The sequence below is a fragment of the Buceros rhinoceros genome, unplaced genomic scaffold (assembly GCF_000710305.1).
Source record: "Buceros rhinoceros silvestris isolate BGI_N320 unplaced genomic scaffold, ASM71030v1 scaffold5710, whole genome shotgun sequence".
NCBI classification, from domain to species: Eukaryota; Metazoa; Chordata; class Aves; order Bucerotiformes; family Bucerotidae; genus Buceros; species Buceros rhinoceros.
In genome coordinates this window covers 39,865-57,465 of record NW_010387798.1, presented here as the reverse complement: position 1 = coordinate 57,465, position 17,601 = coordinate 39,865, and the positions used below count along the sequence as shown (strand labels likewise).

At 42.5% G+C, this 17,601-nt stretch overlaps 1 protein-coding gene across 1 annotated transcript in view; it reads right to left on the bottom strand.

The window, feature by feature from the left end:
* Positions 1 to 17,601, bottom strand: part of LOC104492248 (fibrocystin-like) — a gene marked incomplete at both ends in the record, with an annotated part of 74,138 nt that overhangs the window by 31,846 nt on the left and 24,691 nt on the right. The window contains 2 exons of the mRNA XM_010134809.1: positions 10,217 to 10,412; positions 10,913 to 11,090. Coding sequence (XP_010133111.1) covers positions 10,217 to 10,412; positions 10,913 to 11,090 — 374 coding nt within the window. The remainder of the gene's footprint in view (positions 1 to 10,216; positions 10,413 to 10,912; positions 11,091 to 17,601) is intronic.

Sequence of the window (17,601 nt, the reverse complement as noted above, 5' to 3'; positions counted from 1 at the left end):
TATCCTGCCCCTATACTCTGCTCTGGGCAGACCCCCCTGCAGTGCTGGGTCCAGCTCTGGGCTCCTCAGCACAGCACAGACATGGACCTGCTGGAGCAGGGCCAGAGGAGGCCACAGGAATGACCCGAGGGTGGAACCCCTCTGCTGGGAGCACAGGGGAGAGAGCTGGGGGTGTTCAGCCTGGAGCAGAGAAGGCTGCGGGGAGACCTTAGTGCAGCCTTTGAGTGCTTCAAGGGGCCTCTGAGAAAGCTGGGGAGGGGCTTTTGAGCAGGGGCTGTTGGGACAGGACAAGGGGTGATGGGTGACACTGGGAGAGGGAGATTGAGACGAGAGAGAAGGGAGAAACTGTTTCTGCTGAGGGTGGGGAGACCCTGGCCCAGGTTGCCCTGAGAGGTGGGAGAAGCCCCATCCCTGGAACCTTCCAGGTTAGGGTGGACCTTGGGGCTCGGAGCAACCTGCGGATGTCCCTGCTCGCTGCACAGATTTTGGACTAGATGAGCTTCGATGTTCCCTTCCAACCCAAACCATTCTATGAGTCCATAATTTATTTTTCAGCTCAATCCAAAAGGAAACACCTGAGCCTTAGAATCAGGAAAATATTGGGAGAAATTAAGTTCACAAAATGTAGGTGCTTAACTTGTACTTGTATTTTAGACAGCTAATGAGCCAGAGTTCACAAATTAATTACCTAAGCTTGTTCTGCCATCAAGAGAGAAAGAAAAGCCTTCAAGGGGAAATCCTGTACACTTTGTAAGCCCTAAACTAATGCAGGCAGGGCCTCCCTCTGGAGGCCTCTACAAGCACCTACCTCTGTCCTATCACTGTAAAGGAAATTCTGGCATTTTTTGTATCTTGAGGAGGGCTTAATTAGGTATTGAAAACACAGGACCAAGCTCACACCTAAGCACGGGGGACTAGACCCAGCTGAGTAACATTGTGGAGCAGAAAAAAACTCTGTTCTCAACACAGGGTAACAGAGAAATTAAACCCAGGCAGAGCAACTTAAGGCTGGGTCTGTCTTTCCATTACTTTTTTGTTCAATGGGAAACATTCTGCTAGAAGGTCTCTGCACCCTGTTCCCACATAAATGGTTATTGTTGTTAACAAGCAACAAGGCAGCTATGCAACTAAGATGAAACTGAGGTTTCCCTTGTCTCTGGTGTATGTTTCTGTCTGATTTGACATGTAACTGTGCAGTAATGTCAGCCTATTATATTACACCAAGATTACTCTGGAGAACTGAAATACTCTGTAGTCCTACATCTTCCATGACGTTTCTGATCTGCTATGTTATTTCTTAGCCAAAGTTCATAGTCTTTTATACAGTGGAATCACCCACTGATCTTGGGCGATGGTAGATGTGGCTCTATGAAATCGTTAAATGAATGCCAAGAACCCCTGTTGGGTTGGATAGATGTACAAAATATTGAAGTGAATAATAGCAACCTATTTCTGAAAAGTAGTTAGAAAGAAATAGTGTGACTCCCAGGCCAAGCCTTTCAGACACACTCACCTGGGGTAGGTAAAGCCACTCTTTTCTTCTCTCTTAGTGAGACTTGAATTAAGTCAGCTCCTGTTACTGAACACAGAATTTTAGGGAGTTACAGCAAGGCCTTACAAATTAACACCCACCCACCCAATATCACAGTGTATCAATTGCTACACATTATTTTCTGACAACATCTTATATTTCTAACAAAAGGATTTTTTTTTAAGATGAACTATACAAGTTTTCTAAGCATTTTTGTCTTTTTTGTACTTTGAGAAAGGATTAAACAAACACACTTTGATTTACAGATACAGAGGATCTCAAGACAACTCATTAGAAACAGCTAAAAGAAAACATTCAACAACCAGAAATTCTGGGCTGGAACATGAATCTCATTTATCCCACTATAAATCCACAGCAGTTCCACTAACACAAGCGATATCACACCATTGAATGCATAATGTATTAATTGACTCAAACAGCGAATTACAGCTTTTGTTTTGTAGTTGGGTTTTGATTTTTTTTTTTCTTTCCAAATCTGGTATCCGAAAGACACGCTTTAATTAGTCAGACTTCATAGACTGAAGACAGAGACCCTGTGTTCTCTACTGTGAAAAGAGGTCAGAAGCAATTATCACAGTTGTAACCTTTGTGCCAGTATATTGGCAGCAGGAAAAGGGCCAGGAGAATGCAAATCAAACTAAGAGGAGCAGGAGAAAACTGCTTCAGACCCAGCTAAAAGGCTACCTCCTCTTCATCTCCACTGGGATATAAAGGCACTTCCTTTCAGTCACCAGACTGGAACAACTGAAGGTTAAAATAGAAACACACTAACAAACATAAATCTCCTTTCCACTGTCCAGCCTCTTATAGTGACCCTAAAATGTCATTGGAAGATTTTTTGGGGGGTAGAAGAATTGTGTAAATGGAGCCATTGTCAGAACTTTCCTCAGTTCCGGAACGCACCAGGAACTTTCCTCCGTGTATTACCAATCCACCGATGGGATTTCACGCCATATTGTAATTTACTTATTTTATCTTTAAACAAGTCTCTGTACTTTTAAATTGTGAGAACCATCCTTCCCTACCTCCCTCCTTTTCTCCCAGTGCAACTGAGCAAATTTAAAATAACTGAGGTTCATTAATTTTAAGTGTTCAATAAATTAGTATGAATAATCAAAAAACTTGATTCTTTCTGATAATTACTATTTGATGTCAGTTGAAAGCACTCGATTGAGTTGGCAGCATATGCTCCTATGCCAAATGAGGCTTCCATAATTAAATAGAAATGGATTCCATGAGGTTTTTCTCATGTCTGATTAATTAGTAATCAGGTGCCTCAGCCGTGTTCTTCAGTGACACCTTCTCTCCCAACAGTTGCCAGGATCTGATCCATGTATCAGTCAAACCAATCTGCCCCAAATCATCACACAGAGCTCAAACAGAGCGGCATCATGTGTTTGGGTGGCCCCAAGGTGAACCTTTGAGGAGAAAGAATGACATGAAGATGATAATTCATAGTCTTTGCCACAGAGTTCATGTGGCTTTTAGACAACACTCTTCTGTGGGTGTTTTTATGGTTAGGTTACGGTGGTCTTCCTTCTCATAGCAGGAGTCAAGGCAAGTCAGGAGTCAAAGGTGTTACATCAGTCCTCGAGAAAGTGAGAGAACCAAGACCTGATCCTGTTCTTTTTATATATAAATGTATTTTGTCATGTTTGTTGGGGTTTTTTTGCTTAATTTTGCAGGCACTACAGTGCATTTGTCTAATTAAGGATGTTTGTATTGTTCAGAGAAAAGCTGTTCTAATTAAATCCTTAGGGGACATAAAACTTGATCAATACGGTATTACAGATCTCACAATGGGGTTCAGTCCCCATACCCAGTGAAAAAAGGACCCATTAAATTGTGCTCAGTACAGTCACATCCAGAGTCAGGGAAAGGATAAAAGTTTCTCGTATTTAAAACGACTGAGCATGGCAATCCCAACCATTGTAAGTCATTTATATCCTCCACACAAGTGCAGGAATCGGGGCTGAATTCTTCACGGCCCTGAAACTTGCACAGTTATTTATGTCAATGGGTTGTAAAGTGCAACAGTTGTGAATTGGTATCATTTTGTGGGCATTCTCACAAATACTTCTAAATACTGGCCAAAACAGGAGAGGTATAAACCTTGGGAATAATCAAGACTATAGTGACATAGTCATAGAATCATAGAATCGTCTAGGCTGGAAAAGACCTTTAAGTCCCTCAGCGCCACATCTACACATGTTTTAAACCATCCAGGGATGGGGACTCCACCACCTCCCTGGGCAGCCTGTTCCAATGCTTCATAACCCTCTCTGTGAATAAATTTTTCTTAATGCATGATCTAAATTTCCCCTAGCACAACTTGAGACCGTTTCCTCTCGTCCTGTCGCTTGTTACTTGGGAGAAGAGACCAACCCCCACCTCACTACAACCTCGGGTTAGAGAGTTGTCAAGAGTGAGAAGGTCACCTCTGAGTCTCCGTTTTTCCAGACTAAACACTGACAGGTCCCTCAACTGCACCTCATAAGACTTGATCTCTAGACCCATCTCCAGCTTCGTTGCCCTTCTCTGGACACACTCCAGCACCTCAATGCTCTTCTCGGAGTGAGGGCCCCAAAACTGAACCCAGGATTCGAGGTGTGGCCTCACCAGTGCTGAGTACAGGAGAACAATCTCCTCCCTGTCCCACTGGCCACATTATTTCTGATACAAAGCCAGGATGCCGTTGGCCACCTTGGCACACTGCTGGCTCATCTTCAGCTGCTGCTGACCAACACCTCCAGGCTCTCTTCCACTGGGCAATTTCCAGCCTCTCTTCTCCCAGCCTGTGGCATTGCAGGGGGTTGTTGTGACACAAGTGCAGGATCCCGCACTTGGCCTTCTGGTTGTTTTCTTTTTCCTGTCAAGTACGTTATCATTGTTTCCTTCAGAGGACAGGAAGAGATACAGGCAAAACAGACAAAGGACGTCATTCGTAAACATTGAATTAAGGTGACTCTTCACCAAATGTAGTTATAAGGCTCCAGGGTTTAGTGGTATAAAACTTTTATAAGGCTCATCAATTTCTTGTCTTATTACAGTTCTTCCTGCATGTTTGGACTGTGAATCATAAATATAAGCATTCTTAACAGTACTCCTGGTAACTTTCTTCTGGTTCAGGACTCCTAGGTGAACATGAAGAAGCAACTTAGTTTGTTATCAGCTTTACAGTGATGGGGAATTTTGCCTGTGGATATTAGGAAGGGCTGAAACTAGGATAAATGGCTCCAATAGCCTGACTTACAAATAACAAGCAACTCCGTGCTATTTAACATCAATTGGGCTAACATACATCACAGGGAAATCAAAACTTTTAGACAGCACCATCAACAACACAGTTGGACACATCTCTAGAAACTGGAGAACCCAGGATAGAATATTTAGTCATCCTCTTAAGTATAAGAGGTTACAGGAGGTACCCAGAAATACGGTATCATGGGGACACTGCAGTGAGGAGATGTACAAAAAGGTAAGAGCTGGGCTAGTGGACACAGATTCTTGCTTACAGCAGATTAGTATTTGCAGAGACAGAGGGGAAGGTTTTAAATTCCTCCTACAGAGATCACATAATTGAAAGACTATCCCTGACAAGACTGTAAGGGCATTTCATCATCTGCTTTCTGAAACTGCTAAATTCTCTGGTCTCTCTGCTGCCATGCCAGAGGGACAAGAGTTTATCCACTAGGAGAAGGTTGATTTTTCTCTTTGCATCTGTTACAAAAGGCACCTCTTTTCTAAGAATTGTTTTTTCATTTCATGGAGGCCACTGAGCAGCCCACCACATCTGGTCAACTGACCTTCTGAAACAACTGATACAGGGTGACTTTCATCTAACTGGAAGACTCATGCCTGTCCAACCAGTCCTCTGGAGCAAATTAACTCCAAGGAATCTCCTTTACCCCTGAGGAACAAGGCTGCAAAAAATATCTTTGTTTATTTATTTTCTGTATTTTAATATTAGAAACAAATATTCTTAAGGCTCTGGTTTTTTTCCTATACAAAGCAATTGCAGAAACCCACAGAGAGCAATGGAAGTGAGATCATTCTTTAGGAATTTAGAAAAGACAAGTGTAATCTAATTATTTTTTTTTTTCGAGGAACTATGGGAACTGTAAACCTGCTTCTGACACAGCAGTAATATGAGGGTTGAACCTCAGGCCCTCTTAACAACCTACACATGAGTAGCTTGAGCGAAGTCAGCAGGATGAGTCGGCTCCATAATAGTTGTGTCTACTGAAAAATGTATTTGGGGTAAATAAAAAGGTTGATAATCCTTTCAGTGATGTTTTCAATAATGTTTGTGTAAAGCACTTCAATTTTGGAAAAAAAGGGAAATCTGGAGATGAAGCAAGACAACACTTTGTTTCATTCCAAAAGAAAGTGGTTTAAACATTTCAAAAATAAACAAAAAGGAAACATCTCTCCGGTTTTTAGCCAATTCCAGTGTTGCCTGGAGGACCTTAACCAAGGAGCAGCACCACGCTGTGGCACCATACGCTTGGATTTGTAACAGACTTAAAAAGCTCATTGTAATTTACACCGGATATTTCTCCTAAAAATATCCAAATATCCCAGAAGTCCCAACGTGATATTTCTTTTCACCTCCCTTGTTACAATAAGTTTTTTTTGATTCAGCATGGTCACGTCATGTTAGGACCACTCTCCTAACTCTTGAGCCACAACCCATCAGTGTTCTGGAGAGCCCCACAGCCATCTCAGGGCCCATCAGTGACCTTTGAGGAACGCTTCTCTCAAGACGTGGTATGCCCCAGAGAAAATCAGGATGATGCTATGAAGACTTAATAATGTCAAAGCAAAGCTGATGATGTAGAAATGACTGGCACAGGATGCCTCAAGCTTTCTCATCTCCTCTTCACCCAGCATTCAGCAGGGACATGGGGTTATCTGTCCTTAATGCGTATTCTTCTAAAATGTTCTGAAAAAGACTATTTTCAAAGGGACTCATGGATTGGTTAAGAGGGTTTCATGCATGTAGGTATCAGTGAACGCCTTTGTTAACAGGTAACATTGTAACATTGCAGAGGCAGCCCACATAGCAGAATCATTTTCCCTTACAATTGTTTCTCTCCATCCAGCATCCCCTGCATTGTCCCAAGCCTAATTTACAAAGCTGCAAGCACTCAAAGCATCAGGGTAACTTAACTCCTTTAATCCCCTCCATACGGTGTATTTTCTTGCCTTTTGTGTTAGACAGACCTCTTTTTCTCCCTCAAAGATAAACAAACACTTGCATGACACCAGGCAATTTTGGATGGAAAGGGGCATGGAGAAAGCCTGGGCTCGATGCAAACTGCTGGCCAAGGTGGCTCCATTCAGCTGCCCGCTTCATTTGAATAACAATATCTTCTCAGTCATGGGGTTTTCCCTCCCCTTCACCCGCTTTTCTCCCCCATGCAGACCTGAGCAAAAGGCTGTGTGAATTCAGGAGCCTGATTGTGAATGAGCTGACATCTGATAGGTATTTACTGATGTTAATTTTGGATGTAATGCACCCCTGCCACTTCCCCACAGTTTGCCCTAAAAGGCTTTCTGATGGGCACAAAAGCAGGGGGTCAAAAGTAAGTTGACCCCTGCCAGAATGTACAATTATTGGAAAGAGGCGGTACACCAGCAGCTGTCGAAACCCCACCGGCACGGCAAAGCACTTCCAAAAGTCGGAGGATGACTAATACGCTCGAGCTCTCCCCTCCGCCCCGCAAGAGCTGGCTACTTTCTGCAGGAAGAATTATGGCCCTCCCGAGCAGCTGCAATAATTGTCTTCCCATTGTTCCCCAGCCCTCCCTCCACCACCCCCTACAAGTGTCCATTGTGGATGCAGAGTCAAGTGATTATATGCTTGGGCTGACGCTGTTTGTGCCCAGCTGCCTGACTGCTGACACACGAGCATCGAGAAGGGGGAACCCGCGTCTGTGAGACGGGACTCCGACATACCAGACCTTTTACATAAGTCAAACAGGAACAAATGACTCTTTATCAGCCCCTTCTCCCTTTGAAGTGGCGGCTGCTTATAGGCCCTTACAGCTTTTCCTCCTTAGCCCGAGCAAACATCCTCCTTTTGATATGCTACATGCTCATTATCTCTGCCCCATTTAATGATTTTTGATTGAAGGGTGGCAGCGCAGTTGCCAAGAGGGTAGTTAAAGAGGCTCCACGCAGTCAGGAGGACAAGAAAGGCTTTCCTTGTGCAGCAGCCTAAATTTGGAGTTTCTTAACAGTGTGTTCTTGTTCTTAGCAGCAGATAAGGGCTGAGCGTGAAATTCTTAATTAAGCAGTAAATAGAGAGTGGGGTGTCAGCAGATGCAGCCTGTAGCCATGGAGACCAAGTCAGATGAAGGAGGGAGCTGAGACTCAATGCCGGCCCGGGGCTCGGGCATGACTGACAGCTGAAGAATCCGACAAAGCTTGTAAACGGGATTAATTAGTTGACTAATTATTTCATATAGTTAAATGTAAATAAAAAATAAAAAAACCAGCTTGCAGAGTTAGTCAGGAGCACGATCGGAAGGCCAGACCTTCCAGCACTGTCCTCTTCAGGTCGGTGGGTGGACTGGTGGGTTTTTAAGGCCAGAAGGGACTATTGTGGCAGCCTTCTCTGACCTCCTATGGAGCGTGAATCTCACCTCATGAGGTTTCTAATGGCTTCTTGTAGAGCTGGGGCATATTTCTCTGAAAAGACAGCCAAACATCATCTAAGGACCCTGAGTGATGAAAAGTCCACCACATGCCATGAGTCTGCTCTGATGGCTAATTATCCTCACCCTCTCAGCCTGCACAGTGGAAATTAGGAGAGGAATTAAATGGCACACCAGGGCTCGGAATCCTTATTGTTTCAGACTTCTACCCTGCCAACAGCATTAGATACTAGGTATCCAACACTGAATTATTGATCTCACTGCTATAGAAGTCCTTGCTGAAAATGCTCATAGCATGAATTATACACGTTAGGTGTTTTCATAAATTTCCCCTTGTGTACTTTGGATGACTGTTTCTCTCTGTATTTAAACGAGAAACAAGAACAAGCTCTTCATATAATAAAAATCAAGATGAAAGGAAAGCAAGAGGACAAGAAAGTATCTATGATGCAACAGTGACATAGGCCAGACCACTTTACCCCAGTCTTCCCAAGACTGTCATCTCCTCTATTTTCAACAGTAGTAAGAGGCCAAGATACAGGTGTCATCTTCTGAGCTTTTCCATGTTGCTCTATTTATGAAAATGCAATTTGGGATACGCAAACTGGAGTCCAGTTGACTTTTATATTTGAAAGAACAAATTTACACTGTTAGTAAACTGAAATAATAAAAACGCATTTCTTCTTTCAGTGGATACCCAGCATGATCTTGGGCAAGGCTTGGACTCAACAGGTAGACTTGTACTAGCCAATCTATATCCATACTGTATCTAAATGGAGTCAGGATGTGGAACTGAGAGCTGGACCTCTACATGGCTATATTGCTGACCAAGTTCCTGGCATAGCTTTGGCCCAGACCAATGCACTCTCCTAGATGATCATTGCTGGTCATCATAGGTGACCATTACTGTTTGGGAGTCAGTAAAGGACAGAGATCTTTCCTAATTTGAAGCCTGGGTGTATCCAGCCTGTTTTGAGAGATAAAACGTGAAGCTGTATGGACACAAGCTGTGAAACACCAGGTGGCCACGAGACCAGAGATGGATGCAGCAAGTGTGATCCTCAGACTGAGGTTAAGGTATGGACTTCCCCTTTTCTCCTCAAATGTACACTGGATGATTCTCATTGCTGTCAGACTAAGCTCAGTGGATTGTCTGTCCTCATTTCAGCTGTGTTTTCCTCTCCACTGTCCCACTGATCATCCTGGTTGCTCATTCCTAAACAGATCTTATATGAGAAAGCCATTTGCACTCCATCTCATCAGTGCAGATCAAGAGAAATTCATTAAAGTTAATGGATTAAATCAGATACAAAATTCTCTGTTACCATGATAATCGGCATCTTTATCTTCCCTGTACAACAGTCATGAAGGATAAGTCATGCTTCTCAAAGGCACTGAAATCACAGAATCACAGAATGATCTGGTTGGAAGAGACCATTAAGATCATCGAGTCCAACCATTCACCCTGCACTGCCAGGGTCCCTAAGCAATGTTTATGTGATTCCTGGTTCTACTATTATTAATAAGGGCAACAATCATTATCTTGCCTTTACATACAGAACTTAGACCCTTATAGAATGATTTGCCTAAGAAAGGGAGTTGTGGAAAATTAGAAGATTAGATGAAATTGAATGAATAGCAGTAAATATCTGAATTCCTTTTAAAGATGACCACCACATATCATGATCTAGTACAAAGCCAACATACTCAAATGAAAAGGTCTATGATGTCTTTGGAAGTTTACAGTCACAGGAAAAATTCTCACCTATTGCCTTCAGTGTGCTCAGCCTAAAGAGATTGCACATGATTTATTAATGATACATGTGACAAGGGACCAGCTGACAACAGAGATCATTAGTGGAATTTAATGCCTTTTCCTCTCCAAAAGACCAATGTAAATTCAACTAACATCGCATCACCCTCTGTTCATGCTTCATTCCTTTTGTTGATAGATCAGGCACCAGACAGAGCAGATATATTGCACCCCTTGTATTGCACTTACCCAAATAGGTTACCTTCCTCAGTCTGCTGTCAAGGTACCAGTCACAGCTCCTGTGACGTCCGTATGAAGGCAGTGACTGAAGTGGCTGTCCAGTCCTTGTCCCACAGGACACCACAAACTCAGCATGGGCAGGAAGATCCTTGTGTTCCACCAGCAAGTAATTACCAGTTGTGAAGTTGCTAAATGTCACTGAATACTAGAGCAGAGCGAACAAAAATAAACATGCTTATGTCTGTGGAGAGCAGTATAAAGGGATAAAGAGGATGGTGCTTCTCACAGGCAACATCTTCTTTTGCAAAATGTGTATTGGAAACACGGAAGAGAGATGTAAAATTAAGCAGAAGGTGATGGTGAATGCAGATAAAATCAACTCCTCTCATCACCTTTAAAAAGGTGCAGAGGAATAATGTCTTCTGAAACCCGCGCTTCGGTATGTCTTCAGGTAGTACAAATTCTGTTGCTTCCTAAGCATCACACTGGCTTTTTATTGAAGACATCCAAAATCATCTTCCTGCTCCAAGATACTACTGAGAGCTTCAGGGACGAGGTCATCATATCTAAGCCCTGCCTATAAATATATAAACATTTTCTCGATGCACTTACACTTTCTTTCCTCTCTCTGCTCACACAGAAAGATGGAAGCACAGTTATCTCTCCCAAATATAATTTCGAAATTATAAAAAATTCCCGTGTTACCTGGAGCTGTTTGCTGACCAAAGGGTTGTCAAATGTCAGTGTGTAAGTCTCTTTATCCAAGAGGAGAACCACCCAGCCATACAGGTTTGATAAAGTATCAGGGACATAATTGACTTCAGTTGTCTTATTCCTACTGTCAGTCACAGTTAAATTATAGGGAATTTCTGGAGCCTCTTTTCTGGAAGAAAAAGAATATAATCACATTTTTTCACTGAGATCTGGCATTTTGCAACATTTACAGCTCTGTTTTTATTTGAATTACAATAGCGTATGCTGTCTGTCTCTCAGAATGTAACTTCATTTGCGTAGCTCTTCACAAATACAGCAAGAGGTGATCTCTGCCTGAAGTGCTGTATAAAAAGAAAGAGACCAAGGGTGGAGGAATAAAGGCACAGAGGAGCAAATCTTGTGCCAAAGCAGAGCAATAGCAACAGCCAGGGCACCAGCTCCTGCACTGTCAAAGCATTCCCCATCTACCAGACTCATGAGCCTCAGGTTCAACTTTTAGGATCTTAATCTTTATGAAATTTGAGAGTTTTCTAATTATTCACTCACATTTGAGCACTGCTTACTTATGCAGATGGGGCTGCTGCAGACTGACGAAAGCCTTCACAAACTGGGTGAACTTGTAGTACAGCAGTTCTTCTGAGTATCCAAGCAAAAAGTCAACCCCCTTTTTCACTAGAATTTTGTGCTCCTAATTTCTGTCCAATCTAGTCAGAGAAAAATACCTCACTGAACGGATCAGCTATAGTAATGCTATCGTAAGTGGGCAACAAACCCTTTAGATTTAAGGCCTCTGGAGACCTTAATCTACTAAAAATAGGAAAAGAAACAGTCAAGCTGGAATGGGTATAACCACCCCTCTTGACTTCCTTGCCAGGGGCAGCCTCTCTCTTTTTCCCGCGCACAGACTTTTTTCAAATTATGCTAAACTAATATCTTGATTATTTGGACATCTGGCAGAATAACCTCTCACTGCTATGATGCCGGTTTCCCCAAGATGGAAGGTTGTGCAAAAGTCCAGAGACACAGAATACTATGCTTTCAGGAACTGTTTTGTTGAAGGCAACAAACTACATGAGGAAAGGGATGAAGCTGTCATGCAGCTAACCCTTCCGATGGTCAAATGCTGAACGTCCGTTGTCTCTTCATATCTGGTTGATCAGGAACATCTAATCATAAGCTGCTACTTCAAAACAAAGATCTTGCCTCCAAATCCTCAGCATCTTGCATTCCTACAACAGCTCTTGAAACTGATGGAAACAATGGTTGAAACTATGCTCTGGTAGCTACACTGTGTTACCATTTCACATCTGGAATGACACTGGCAAGGCTTCTTCTCCTAGAGGCACCAAGGAGCATCAAGCTCCTCCAGAGGATGTCAGATGTGAGGTGGGCTAAAATGTTCAATGGAGCTGATGTTTCTCCATGACCTGAATGAATTTGAGTGACAAGAATTCCACAACAGAAACTGCATTTTGAAATAAAAATCAGGAACAATAAATGCCAGCCTGAGAATCTTCCCCCTGTCCCCTTACTGCACACACATGCATAGACTACCAAAGCTTGTCTGAGAATTTGATGCATCTCGTTGTGACACCCTTCTCAGTAGCAACTGGCAGAGATATTCCTCTCCCTGAGTATGACCCCAGCTGGCTTGCGAAGGGATCAGCTTAGGGTTGTCTATGCTATTAAAGATACAGAAGAGGCTCTGCTGGAAATATCCAAAATTCAAGCAAGTCTTACCCCATCGTGTCAAAATCTCCCATTCTTGGCCCTTATAAAGATGTGCTTATAAGAAAACTGGGGTTGCAGCTGCAAAACTACAACTCACAAGTTCTCTCTTGCTTCTTGAATTCTTCATATTATACTATGTGAAGAATATACTATGTGAAGAATTTATGCTAGAGATACAAATGCCAGGACTGCAGATCTAATTCTCAGCTGAGGAGAAGCCTCACTGGTTTGCCAAGGTTCCCAGGGACTGTGATTCTGTCATAAAGATGAGTGCAGCAGATTTATACATGAATCAAGTGCTGCTGCAAGATCAAGGCAACTTGGCAGCTTGCCCTTTAGTCCACTTATGCCAGTTTTGGCATTTGAGCTGAGAATAATCTTTAAAAAACTCTCTTTTAATCATATCTAAAATGATATTTCTAAATATTGGAGTGCTACCCTACAACCAGACATCTCAGCATATTACCCAGACTCCAGACACGGCTTACCCACTCAAGACAGTTAGTGCTTAAACTGCCTGTTTGTATTTGTAATATTTGATTGACTTTCCACTTGCTGCTTTGGAGACAGTAAGTAATTACAATAGCAGTCATCCTGGAGGAGGGTCACCTGCAGATTATTTTTTCTTTTTTAAAATCAGTTCAGAGAGGGGTTTTTTTGTTGTTGCTATTCTAGTGGTTGTCACTTGGGCAAAGGACTTCCTGGTTACCCAGAAACATTCAGCTGAGAAACAGCAGTGGGAAACAGGAGAAGTGTGAATCAGCAAAGAATCACTCAACCAGAAGATATTGGCAGACCAATGAAAGTGACTGGAAGGAGTTTATAAGGCTTAAACATCTTTCGTACTACTAATAAAACTCCCCTTATAGGCATTAACTGGGCCAGGATATTAGGCTGCTAATTAAGCAAGTAAATGACAAGCAGCACATTATTGCCACAGTTATCCGTACCTGCACAGGTATTCGGGAAAACATTTCCAGCAGCAGAAGCACGCTACACATAATGTGGTGCTACATTAAACCCTCCTGCACATCAGAAATTGTCTTATTGAGTTACAAAGGTGCCAAACGCCACGGCAAGTGATGGGAGACACAGACCCATCTGTTGTGCAGTGTAAATCCATGTGGGTTTGCTCTTCACACTTTACTCTTCATCACTAGAGAAGTCTGATGACACAGCTCGAATCACTTTTCTCAGGGTCTTCTCCACGGTACTTCCAAGCAGTTTTAAAGACAGAGAAGAAAGCCTGGAAGGGGCAATCCTGATGGGATATATGGGGAATATATGTCACCTGATTTTTCTGTCAGAAAGTTAGATGGCAATTCCACACTAGCCATGTAGATTCACTAGCTTGAATGTGAATATGAATTTACTAGCTAGTGAATTAAGTGTGAATCCAACTCTGTTGCACACCAGTTTTGACTAGAAGTTAAGAAGTTACCCCAAATAAATATCTTAAACTAGAGAGCTAACTTCCAGATGGCTACAGTTAAGTGAAATACATCTTTCCCAGTATGCATACAAGTCCTCTCTCCCTAGATTTCTAAGCTACAGTAGACTTTTGACTGCTTCATACACAACCAACTTTCTTTTCCGGTTAATTATTCTCAGTCTTTGGGATAGAGAGGCAGGGAACCTTCACTGGAGAATCTTTGGTTTGAAAATGCCAATTTTATGCTGGAAAGCCTTTCTGAGGAAGAATGGTTTGCATCGTTTCATGCCATGGTAGTCTGGATTCCCTGACCTTCACTTGGAAGTTTGTTCATGACCAAGGAAGGAAAGGGAGCAGGAGGTATCTTATGGCCCAAAATCTCTGGGTTTTCCTTGACCTGGAATGCTGCATCCTTTTACACACCTTGTTCGAGGTGTTGCCACCAACAAACACACCCCCACTCCTGATAGAGTGCCTTTACGCGAAAACAAAAACTTGAGGAACCTGAAAACTTTGCAACTGCATAGAGGTTAACTGGCACGAGACAACAACGAGCCTTAGACTACATTCCCCTTGAAAGGGTGTCACTGTTCTTGTTTTTTTCACCAAACAGACACCAAAATGGAAGTACCCCACTAATGGAATTACCAGCCACAATTAGCACCATTTCTATTTGCCCTAAATAGCCAGCGATTTCACTGTGCCCTAAATAGCCACCAATCTACCTCTTCTTTATGTTAATGAAGAAGAGTAGCGCTCTCACACACAAGTATTTCTAATTCAGAGGATCCAAGGGAGCCTGCACGCATCATTAACAAGGAGAGCTTCATTATCAGAGGGAAGAGCCTTCCCCCGAACTTCCCCTGGCTTTATTTGAAAGAAACTAGGAGGCAATGGTCTTAATGCAAAATTAACCCTCACTTTAAACCGCTGGAAGCCTTTACAAACTGTAAGGAGGAAAAAAAAAGATGACTCATTGTAAAGGCTGTATTTTTATATTGAAGCAGGTTTCAATTAAGGAGCAATTTGCTTTAGAAATATGGTGGGATTACTGGATAGGACTTTACAGTCTGAGCCACAATGTACCAATCGTGGTTGTATAAACTGTTAGGTCATTTATCTCAAGTGCATTGTGCAGAACTGGTCAACATAGATGGGCCAGGAAGGATTTGTTAAACCAATCAAAACCTTCAAGTAGAACAAATATTAACTCTCCTGTTTATGTTTACCATTATCTTACTTATCCTAGGGGTCCATATCTGTGTGTATGAGGGCAGGCACTGTATTTAGCAACAAATGCTGTCTGCTTGCTGTGTTTGGGTAGTAATCCATCATGATTATCCCTCTTCTAAAACAGGAAACAGTATAGCATCAAACTTCAAATGGGATACCAAATGTTTATATCAAGTCTAATTTATTGTTGGCCAAATTAAGGCTAATTCCAAATTATGACCACACCAAACACTTTATAGTTTTGATGCTGGGCCCCAAACCAGTTCATTTTATTTTAATTGCCAAGAAATAAGAATTTTCAGCTGTTTTCAGTAAAATGTGTCTATCTTTGTTGAGAGACCAAGGACGTGATTCAAACCTGCCTTGTATTATGAGCCCTTACTACAGCGGGTCTTTGCATGGTGGGGGTCTTTTCAAAAAGAACTAGATCTTTGCCCCTGATCCTGAGTAGCCACTATGTGACAGGCCTTCTGAACTGGAAGTAAAAGAAGAGTTAAGATGATCTCCCAGGAGCAGGGCGGGTTGTGGCTAACAAGGTAAGATGGCTTCATGGAAAGTAGCTTTTGAGTTTGCTACACCTGGCTTCCTAATTTCTATCTGTGCTTAGATGAGTTCCCCAGCTCCTATAGTTTACATGTTGGTATTTCAAGAAAAACTGAAATCAAATACAGATTCTGAGCTGGAAAGTGGCTGGTAAGCAAACACTTCATACACGTCTGCGGTGCAAGTGTAGCAAAGACCTGCAGAGGACCACTTTGTCACTCCACATGTGTTCACACGTATCAGGCAGTGCTCTAGAGCACACAAAGCTCTGAAAATCTGGCCATGGGTACTCTGGACGTGTTTTAACTGTACCTCCATTGTCTGCTTGCAGTCCTTTACAAATCAATACAACCTTAGGCCTAATAATACATTGTTTATGACAGTGAATCCAGCTGACACACCTGGCTTAGATCTACCCACACCACAGGAAGCATCCAACAGGCCTGCCAGACTTCTCCTTACAAACAAAGTGTAGGGCTAGCAAATGTTGCCTCAATACTAAATACATCTCCTTGCATCCAGAACACCTCCAGACAATGCTCAAGCTGAGGGGGAAGGACTGGGCAAATGTCTTGTGCAATCCTAAGCCTGTGCAGATCTGGCTTTGCTGCCAACACCAAAGGCTGCAGGGTAAGTGGAAAGGAATCCTCCACTGGGAAACAAATTTCTCTTGCCTGCTTTGGTGGGATGTCTCAGATACCAGAAATACAGCACAGTTAAGAGTTGAACTTCTGAAGTTTAGCTGATGCGTTGGTTAACTGAACAGTCAACAGACAATGATTTTATATTTGCCATCCATGTTATACCACAGGAGCCCTGAGAGAGCTGGGTTATGAGGCCAAGTGAATGTCTAAGCCACCCTGTGTGTGAATACAGTCATGAACACAGGGAGGATACACGGTCAGGGAGCAACTAAGCGTGTACCCACCGAGATAAGAAGTGTGATTGTGAGGGTGTTTCACGGCAGGTGGGTGTTCATCTGAAGGCACCACAGTAAGTAAATATCAAAGGAAAAACAACACTGGAGTAACCATTTGAACTCTCTTCAAGACTCAAAGACATGGAGGCAGGGGGTGCGCTATTCTTTTCACACTAACCCATCAGCAGCGGTTGGGTTTGCAGCAACTGAATGCATGCACTACGGGAGAGGATATTAGACCAGATTTAAGAATTAAGGCTATAAAGAAGAAAGTTAATCTTTTCCTCTGCAGCAGACTAGAGGAGAGGGAAGCAATAAAAGGCTTGAACGACAAGACTGGTACTGAGCTAGTCCCAGGTTTCCAGAGTGCGAAGGGGAAAGCAAATGAAAGAGAACAAGAGGCAAACTCCCTTCCGGTGCATGCAGCCGCAAAGTGTTTAGAGTCCCCTTTGCTGCAAGGTGCTGCCTGGCTGCCAATTATTCTAATGTTCTCCTCTTGTAAAAATTGTGCATAATGTGAAGAAACTTCTAAAGTCACTTAATCATGTTATGACAATTTTTTAATGAAAATTTGTTTTAATATTAATAGAGATTCATATTTTCATGATAATATGCGGTGCATGCAGCCGCAAAGTGTTTAGAGTCCCCTTTGCTGCAAGGTGCTGCCTGGCTGCCAATTATTCTAATGTTCTCCTCTTGTAAAAATTGTGCATAATGTGAAGAAACTTCTAAAGTCACTTAATCATGTTATGACAATTTTTTAATGAAAATTTGTTTTAATATTAATAGAGATTCATATTTTCATGATAATATGGGTAGTGG